The sequence below is a fragment of the Lactuca virosa genome, chromosome 4 (assembly GCF_052849685.1).
Source record: "Lactuca virosa cultivar CGN04683 chromosome 4, Lactuca_virosa_CGN04683_v6, whole genome shotgun sequence".
Lineage (NCBI taxonomy): Eukaryota > Viridiplantae > Streptophyta > Magnoliopsida > Asterales > Asteraceae > Lactuca > Lactuca virosa.
The window spans coordinates 153160059-153170243 of NC_136429.1; the positions used below are offsets into that span (position 1 = coordinate 153160059).

At 36.9% G+C, this 10185-nt stretch overlaps 1 protein-coding gene across 1 annotated transcript; it reads right to left on the bottom strand.

Annotated features, from left to right (window-relative positions):
* Positions 1–3608: 3608 nt before the first annotated feature.
* On the bottom strand, positions 3609–6956 carry PTAC2 (plastid transcriptionally active 2). Its single transcript, XM_079044470.1, has 4 exons — positions 4907–6956; positions 4522–4836; positions 4323–4430; positions 3609–4247 (listed from the first exon to the last, which is right to left on the bottom strand). Exons 1-4 carry the CDS (start codon positions 6769–6771, stop codon positions 3896–3898), a joined length of 2640 nt encoding a protein of 879 aa, XP_078900596.1. The 5' UTR covers positions 6772–6956; the 3' UTR covers positions 3609–3895.
* Between the last annotated feature and the right edge of the window lie 3229 nt (positions 6957–10185).

Sequence of the window (10185 nt, forward strand, 5' to 3'; positions counted from 1 at the left end):
TTAATAACCGATCAAAACCAGATGTCATAATCCGATTCTGTTTATATTAATCATAACAAGCATCAAAACAAAAAGTGACGATTTGGTATACAGATCATCGAACGAAGTGACGATTGATGAACTATTGGAATTGGGAACATAACTTGATATACAGACTCTATCTCTGATGGTCTAATATAGATCAATTCATTTTAGTGGACATAATTCAAATTCAATAAATGATCGATATATATATATATATATATATATATATATATATATATATATATATATATATATATATATATATATATATATATGTATAGTCATCAAAGCGGGGGGCGGGACGGGTTGGGGAATGTTATACCCGGCCCCGACCCCATCCCCAGTTTTAGCATAATGGGGATCCCCGGCCCCGTACCTGGTACCCGTTTTGGCGGGGAATACCCGTCCCCGATTGGGACAGGTCAACCGGGTTCTCCACCGGGTCGGGTGAAATTTCCATCCCTATTCCCGGCTAACCTGGAGTAACTGGTCATAAGGATAGAATGTGTACAGTTTAACAAGTTGAATGGGTAAATGTGGACGAAAAAAAACTCAGTGACCAAATGTGTACAAATCGAAAAATATATTACCCTTTTAAGTCATTATCCCATAATGAAATAACTAAAATGCTCATGTTTTAATTATTTAATTATTTTTTTGTTTTTTAGATTATTATTAAAGTAAATTAGAATAAACCACCAACAACGCATGTACACCTCTACCATTATTTTTCAGCACTAACACTACCACCGTATACAACCACACCACCACAAAACCCTACAATTTTGACAAAACCCGACGGTCGACGAGTCTGTGCCACCGGTTCCACCATGGATGTCGATAATTTTCGTGGTGGAGGAGAGTGTTAGAGATAGATCTATGACTGGATTGTAGGCAAAAGAGAGGGGGGAGAGAAAGTTTTTGTCGTTGTGAGAGATGTCGGTTCTGTGAAGCAGTTGGAGAGGGCGATGGTGGTGTAGGAGCTGCTAGATCTATGAGGCGGTTGGAGAGGGGGGGGGGGTGGAGAAGAGGCGGAGAAAGGAGGAAATAGTGGAAACGAACAATGAAGTAGGGGCGCCAATGTCAATGAAGATGACGGTTAGGCCGTCGGAGTACCGACAGAGACATAGAATTGGAAAAAGACAAAAACAATAACATTTTCGTCATTCTACTACCTTAAACGACATGAGACCAAAACTGACGGACAGCCATAGGGTGTAATCTTATAAATTGTTTTTATTTATATAATTTTCAATAATATTTGTTTTTTTTTTAATTTCAAAACTCAATTAAAGATTTCTTTATATATATATATATATATATATATATATATATATATATATATATATATATATATATATATATATATATATTCAATTATAATTATATCTCAAAATTTCATAGTATCTAGTTTTTTATTTATAATTCGTTTATATCATATATAATCCTTTTTATCTATTTACAACACATATTTTGAACGAGATAAATACTTATATGCAATTTATTTAACGATATATTTTTATGTAATTATAGTTTAATATTATAAAATAACATTTACTTATTTAACTATTCCACTGCAGTTATTTTTCTGTTTTGCTAATAAAAAATATATTTTTGAAACTTTGAATAACTCCTTTTATTCCTTCGAACCAACAAAAAATAACCATAGAATGTAATGATCTATTCCTATTTTATTCATTCCATTAAGTTGTTTATTTTTTTTCATTGTTGTTTATATTTCATCATACCAAACAAACACATAATACATATTTTAAATGGAACTTTAAATTTAAAAATATATTTTAAAATCATCGTTTAAAATGTCCAAAAACACAAAATATTTTAGATATCTTAATAAATCATAAGACAATACTTATACGGTTCCTGAATATATATATATATATATATATATATATATATATATATATATATATATATATATATATATATATATATATATATATATATATATATATATTTATGACTTTAATAGGCATAAAATCAATATAGTGATTTTTGGTGATTTATTCTGATCGCGTTTTAATGACATTTGCTCTATTAACTACTTAAAGGAATCGATCACCAAAGACGATTTTTTTCTTCATGTTGAACCCTTGCCAATGATATTTTTTGTTAATAATACGGATATATTTTTTTTATTTGTATACATTTGGTCTCTAAATTTTTTTTCGTCTATATTTACCCCTTCAACTTGTTAAACCATACACATTCAGTCCTTATGACCGGTTAGTCCAGGATAGCCGGGAAAATGACTTAATGGGGTAACATTTTTTTCATTTTGTACACATTTAGTCCTTAATATTTTTGTACACGTTTAGTCCTTAATATTTTTTTGTTTCAAAATAAGTCTTTTTTATTTTTGTTTTCATTCAGTACTTATGAATGATTTCTTTAGGCTATTGATGTTTATGTCCATTGCGATCTCGACTTTTTGGTTGCGTAGGTCTTGTGGTTTGGCTTAGGTCATGTGTTCTGAACGTCATAACTTCTTCATACGATATCAGATTTTAACGATCTTTATATTCACGTGTTCGTTTTTTGAGTCTACTATAACTTTCGTTAAGATTACTCCCATTAAAATGTAATATATTTTTACTAACGATTTTATTAAAAAAAACATTCATACATGCATTCATAAAAAACGTATGGATATAAAGATCGTAATTACAAATATATTACTTTTTAACGGAAGTAATATAAACGAAACTTGTAGTAGACTAAAATACGAAAGCATGAACATAAAGATCGTTAAAATCCGAGATCGTATAAAGAAGTTATGACGTTCATAACATATGACCTAAACAACTAAGTAGTCGAGATCGCGATGGACATAAGCATCAAAAGCCTCAAACACCTCATTAATGATTGTCTCACGTAAGATGTTGTGATAAAAACCTAAAGAAATCATTCATAAGTACTGAATGAGTACAAAAAAAAAATGACTTATTTTGCAACAAAAAAAAATATTAATGACTAAATATGTACAAAAATATTAAGGACTAAATGTATACAAAGTAAGAAATATATTACCCTATTAAGTCATTTTTACCTGCTAACATGGAGTAGTCTGTCATAAGGACTGAATGTGTACAGTTTACCAAGTTGAAGAGGTAAATGTGGACCGAAAAAAAAAACTCAGTAACCAAATTTGTAAAAATCAAAAAATATATTACCCTTTTAAGTCATTATCCCTTAATAATAATGGGATATTTTGACCAGCTCTTCATAAATATAATACCTATCATATGTTATTATATTATTGGCTTTTTATTAAACATTATCGACTCATTACAATTCAAAAATCAATTGCTCTTTATTTGACATTTAAAGTTAAAAATCCAATGATTAATGATGATCGCATGCATTTTGGGTGAAGAATGAGACTAGATAGAGTCCAATGCACCCTACCAACACAAAACATACACAACATCACATAGTGCCAAACCATCACATCCATACACCACTACTTAAATAAATGTAATTATTGACCTATTTTTTGCATTTAGGAGTTTTTATATGTACCATTTAAGATCCCAAATGAATCTAACTTTTAAAAGAGTTAATGACATTTAATAACAACATACCTTCGCTGATTTGTTTATATCATCCTACTTTCATGTCTTCCTATTACAACATTGTACTTTTTAAAAACCTACCCAATTAAATCAACGTCATCAAAATACAAAGCAATTTTGAGTGCTATAATTGGCTCCTATCATAACAAAAGCCACTAAATCAAATCTAGAAAGTTTGAGGCAATGATACACATCAACAAAAATACTAACATCTAATTTCCCATAACTAAGAGATTATTATTAGTGAACAGAACAAAATTGGGTTTTTCAAAATTCTAAAAGGAGCCTGTTGCCACCTCTGTTCTTGTATCGATGTGGGCCCCACTCCCACCATTTAAACCAATCTTTACTTCATCATTATTCATCCCACCTTTTCTCACCTTACCCTTGTTTGTTCTTGAATCCACAACAGGAATAGGGGCATTACTCAAATTCATAATCTCATTCTCAGACCCTTTTCCCATATCAACTAGAATCTTTTTAAGCTGAGGTTTTTGACACACGATTCTACCCTTGTTCCATCCAGGTAAACAGAAAGATGATGAAACACTGTCTTTCAAAATCGAATACACCATTTTTGCAACTGGAAAATCTCTTGTTATGGAACTCTTCTCCATCTGTCCTCTTCTGCTTCACAAAAAGATTTATAAGAAAACTTGCATAAAAATAAGAAACTCCAAATTATTATGTTTACAAACTTACACTACAACTACTGAAGCTAAATGAGGAAGATCCTCTTTTTCCTTTAACATCTCTCTCATGTTCTTAAACCAAAGTGATAGAGCTGTACACGCACCCCCAGGCCACAACCTAAGAATCATTTTTAAAAAATATAAATATATAAAAATGATTATTATTATTTTCTGCAATGTGAATATTTGATATTATTTATATTTTATACCTGTGTACATCAACAGACCATATACGTTTGCTCTTACGGAATATTTCAGGGAAAAGACCTCTTTTTGTTGCTTCTTTAAGCACTCTTGTAGCTCTTTCTTTTTGACCTAACCACCAAAGAGCTTCTAGAAGTGTGTTGTAGAATCTTAACCCTAATCCACGCCCTTCTGTGTTTAATTTATCAAAAACATATTCCACCATTTGCCAATTCGATTCATCATCATAATCTCCCCTAATCATCCTCCCAATCACTTGATGAATGTTTGATGAATCACATCTTATCATCTCATCCAACAACTCATGTGCATCATCCCACCTGAAAAATCAAAGTAAACACCATTGATTTAATTATTTGGATAGCTATTAACTTTTAACTATTATCTAACCTTTCAGATTTTGCATAGATTGATAGCATCATGCAGTAGCTCATGACACTAGGCAACTCCACCATTTTCTCAATTTCTTCAAACTGTTCTTCACTTTCATCTACAAGACCTGCAAAGCAGTAAACACTCAAAACTGCTTCAAGTGTACGTTCATCTGGATTACACTTTGCTTTTTCCATATCAACATATGCTTTGATAGCATCTTCAAATTGTCCCCCTTGTCTAAATGCTTCAATCACTCCATTGAAAGTATCTGTGTCACCCGAAACACCAACTTCACTCATTCGCGACACTATTGCTTCACTTTCTTTGTATAATCCCCCTCTTGAAAACACATCAATCAAAGAATTAAATGTTTCAATAGTTGGATTCCTACCGAGTTCATTCATTGTATTGAAAGTGACAAGAGCTTCTTCATATAATGCAGCTTGTCCATAAGCTTCTATGATTCCAGTGTAAGCTTTTGAACTTGGGACTAATCCGTTTTCTCTCATGTGTAGTAAAATCCTTTTAGCATCTTCATGAAGTCCTCCTTTCCCACATGACACTATTAATCCTTCATATGTTTCCATATTTGGGTCGATTTTCTCATCTACCATATCATTGAATAAAGTTATCACTTCTTTGAAATACCCACCTTCCCCAAAAACATCTATAAGAATGTTGTATGTGGCAGCATCTAGTCCCATACTGCTAACTTTCATTTCAAGAAAAAGTTCACGAACTTCATCATATCTTCCTTGTTTCCCAAAAAGATTCAATAGAATAGTGTAAGTCGTTGCATTAGGTATACAACCAGCAGTCTGCATTTGCCTAAACACATCCAGTGCATCCTTTGTTTGTTCCAAATCTGAGTATGCTTCCAATAGGACATTATAGCATGATGCTTCAGGTAAATTCCCTCTTGATTCCATCTCCATAAGGAGGTCTGAAACCTTTTTAAGATTACCCAATTTGCCAAAAGTTTGAACTAAGTAATCGTAACTAGTGGTATCTGGTATTGTTCCACCTTCGTTCATGGTTCTGAAAACCATTACAGCTTCATCGCCTAAGCCTCTATTAGCACAAGTAGCGAGAAGAGTGTTATAAGTAACTAAATCTGGTTGTAACCCTTCATGTCGCATTTCAGCAAATAAACTCAATAAGCCTTCCCAGTCATACCCACCTCTCGCACAGGAGTTTATCACAGTGTTGTATGTCAAGATATTGGGGGAAATTCCTTCTTTTTTCATTCTATCAAGAAGCTGTAGGGAAGTTTCATACTGACCGTTTCGCCCATAGGCATTGATGATCGAGGTATATGAAAACACGGTTCTAGGCACCCCTTCGCTGGGCATTTCCTCGAACACGTCGTAGCATTTGTCAAGAAGACCTTCACGACCCAAAATCCCGATAACAATCGTGTAGATATGATCATTCGGCTTCGACCAGACCTGCCGCTGCATTTGCTTGAAGAGACGTAAAGATCTTTGCCAGTCTCCACGTTGTGCAAGCTCTTTGAAAACCAAAGCAAAGTCATTGAGGCTAAGCTTGTTCTTGAACGGCTCCAAGCAACGAGCTATACTGCCCCGTGGGGGTAAGCCGGATAGTTTATTCAGTAGGCTTTCAACTTCATAGCTGTACTTGCCTTTTTCGACGCTGTTTGAAGGGTATCCAAAGACCAGTTCTTTCGGTTTGGGTTTGGATCTGGTTCTAGATCGGGAGTTGGGTGGTTTAGCGAGGGAGCTCTCGCAGATTACTATTGACCGGCGCCCGGCAAATTTGAAACCTCGGGTGCTAAATTGGGGGAAATTGTATTCCTGTATGGTGGTTTTGTTGGCACTACGGATGAGAATTGGCGAGATGGAGTGGTATGAAAGTGTCATCTTGTTGTTAGGGTTTTAGTTCGCATGAGTTGACGATATGTTTTACTCTCAGAAATTGAAAATTGACCTTGCTTCCCGAGTATCTCTGTGTATTTAAGAGGGAGCCAGAGGTGCAACAATGGAGCTTGAGCTGCAGCAGGGTAGAGGATGATGATGAAGAAGAAGGCACTGACAGTGGCTTCGTTGTGGATAACAGGTTTTATTTGCCGCTTAAAAGAATTGGAGGAAGTGCACTAATCGACCTTCTAGTTTGAAGTTCGTATCTTAAACCCCTTATGTTTTGTTAAGCACATAAGACCAAACGGAGTGGATGGTCCCTACGCTCTCGCTAGGCTCGCTAACATGAAGAGAACGCCGCCCCCTAGCGCTTGCTAGGGGGCTCGCTAAGGGATGGTCGTTGATAGCTTGGTGAGAAGAAAGAGAATCAGATGAAGCAATTGGATTGGTTGAAGAGGGGTTGGACGGATTGCTTGAAGGTTTGACCGAAATGTGTTTTTTTATCCCCACCTAATTATCCCCAAACCTCTAATTTTTCACCATGTATTTGTGTGTGTTTTGAGAGAAACAACGATGGAAGGCGATAGAATTGAGGCAGCGACATTGGCGAATTCACTATATGAAATTTCGCATTTGTTCTTGATATCGGAGGTAACTAGTTCTCCCGATTTTCATTGCAGTTGAATGATTCCGTTCGATTTTTCTTTTCTTTTCTTCGAATTTTTGGTATTTGATTCAACCAATTCTCCCGCTGATTACTATTGTAACTCGATTGTTGTTTACCACACACATAACGTAACGAAAGTTACTAATTACTATATAATCAAGTACATTATTCACACTTAGTAACCAAAATTGATGAAAAAACTTTTGGAAGAAGATCATGATCATAAATTTTGGTAACAATTGCCAACGATCGGTAAATTTATGACACAATCTTTTCAAAAATGGAATTTTTATTTGGGACGTGTTACAACTCTCCCCCACTTAAATTAGATTTCGTCATCGAAATCTTTCCATACCATCTCCGGCACGCCCAACAACTTGAGCAACACCGCCACAAACCCGAGCATACCCCAGCCTTCCCAAGGCAACCGAAACCAACCCTTGCAGGGCTCTACAACCTGAAGATGAACGAATCCCTTGCAACATCATCACATTTACTCAATCTGAAATCTGAAGTCTCGAGATAGTCTGACTCCATGACAGACCGCCCATACTGAATCATTGTTGAATCCATTCCACTTATCTCCCAACTGACTACTCAACTTCTGATAACTTGAGGTTCCCCCTAGAAAACATAATCACATACCAAATATCCCTGCAGAACACTTATACTTGACAGAAGGCTCGAATAATCCTTCGAGTAGGAGACTTATCCCTGTAACGGTTAGACTCAGACGAGAGCTGCGCAATATGATCAAATCATTTACTCTGGATTATCCAATCCCAACTGCAAGTGACCTAACATCTCCTTCGAATAACAAGCTACTTCCACACACGAGTTCCAAATCAATAATATTGCCTTCACTTATCTTGATTCCCTTCACTAATAGAACCAATCCAAGACACAATCACAAGAGCTTGATCTAACATCAAAACTGAATCCATTCCTTACCCCTTAAACCCTGCGATTGATGCCCTCGGCATATAGATACCCTAAATTCTTATCCCATGAAAAGAGAATCCTACACATAAACATCCGTGATTCCCAACTCCAGATCTCACCTAAAAACCAACCTAAAACTTAACTTCATAACCCGAGATCCACAGATTTGCGCTTGCATTTCACCCAAAACCTTCTAATTCATGACAATCCCTCACTAGATCGTGATATAAAGGTTCCCAACCATCGCTGAGACTACCAGTCTCGCACCTGGTCCCACCACCAGGTTCCCAAATCACGACGCTACCCAGCCTATAAACCCATTGGCGTCACACACTGACCACCCACTTAATCCTGCAACTCAAGATCCCAAAACCTTGACCCAACGGTCTCTACAAGGTCCCACTAGTATTGCCATAATCACACGGGCCTCGCCCACGGGTCCCACCCAAATAAACCATAGAGCGGCCTCACCCACGAGTCCCACCCGCCTAGAGTTATACAGGCCCGACTCCGCCTCGAACCCCAATGGTCCTCAACCCAAAAAGAGAAATATTAATCGGCAATCCTGGCCGGCGTGCCCAAGGCACGAACTGATTCCCCCTTTACTGTGACAACCCGGAACTTTAATCTTGAACACTTAGTAAATTCAATCAAAGTTAGGCGTGTTCTGTTGACTTCTTGTACTGTTTAAGGGTTCATTTAAGCATTCTAATCTTGAGTATAGCCAAGGTTGGGGTTAGGAATGAGTCAGCAAACCATAGGGTGACAAAACCGGGCCATACACACCTTCAGGAGGAGTGTACGGTCGTACACATGCGTGTGCGGCCGCACACCCCCCATATGGCCGCATACCCACCCTATATAAAGGGTAGACCCATTTCCTTTCATTCCTTTAACATCCTGGCATCACACAACACCTTTTCTCTTAAGACTCTTCAACCGCAAACCCTCCCAAGGCTTCAAAAACGTGAGTAATCCATCCCTTAGCTTGTTGAACTTGAAGAACCACTTCATCTAAGCCTTGATTCATCAAGTTTCATCATGTTCTTCACTCCTTGAAGGAGTGAGGCCGCACACCTTCATAAGGTTGGCCGCACACTCCTAAAAGACCCTCCAAGGTGAGAGTTGGACTTCCATCTTCAAGATAGACATGACCCTAGCCTTGTTGCACCTTGGAAATGTGCATTTTGGACATTAACTCGTTGGGTGTACGACCGCACACTCAAGTGTGCGACCACACACCCAAGTGTGCGACTACACACCCAAGTGTGCGACCACACACACATTCTAGGACCACAAACCCATTTTTAGGACCCTAAACTTGTACTACAACTAAGTATGGACCTAGAACACTTCATGGATGCAAGTATGGACCTTGAAAACACCACAAAGTACCTTTCATCATGAGTGTACGGCCGCACACCCATGGCCGCACACACCTTCAAGGTGGCCATACACTCCCCTCATGCAATCCTTTAAGGTCCTAACACTTAGTGTGAGTTGTTCCAAGTCCCTAGAGTGGTTCTCCATCACATCTAGTAGTGAAGTATCCCCATTTGACTCCTTTATGTGTCATTACTTGTTAATTAGGATCAAATCGTGTTCAAGGTTTCACTTGAACATCCGACATTCCGTATCGATCTTTCCTTCAAACCACTTACCCGAGGTGAGTTCATACCCCTACTCTTTGTCCGAGTTTTTCATGTTTTCAGGGGGAATACAAGCAAAAGTACAAGGAAACTTGTGCTCAAAGTATATTATTTTGTATAAGATAATTATATTTTCAGTATGTTTTTAACCACGGAAAA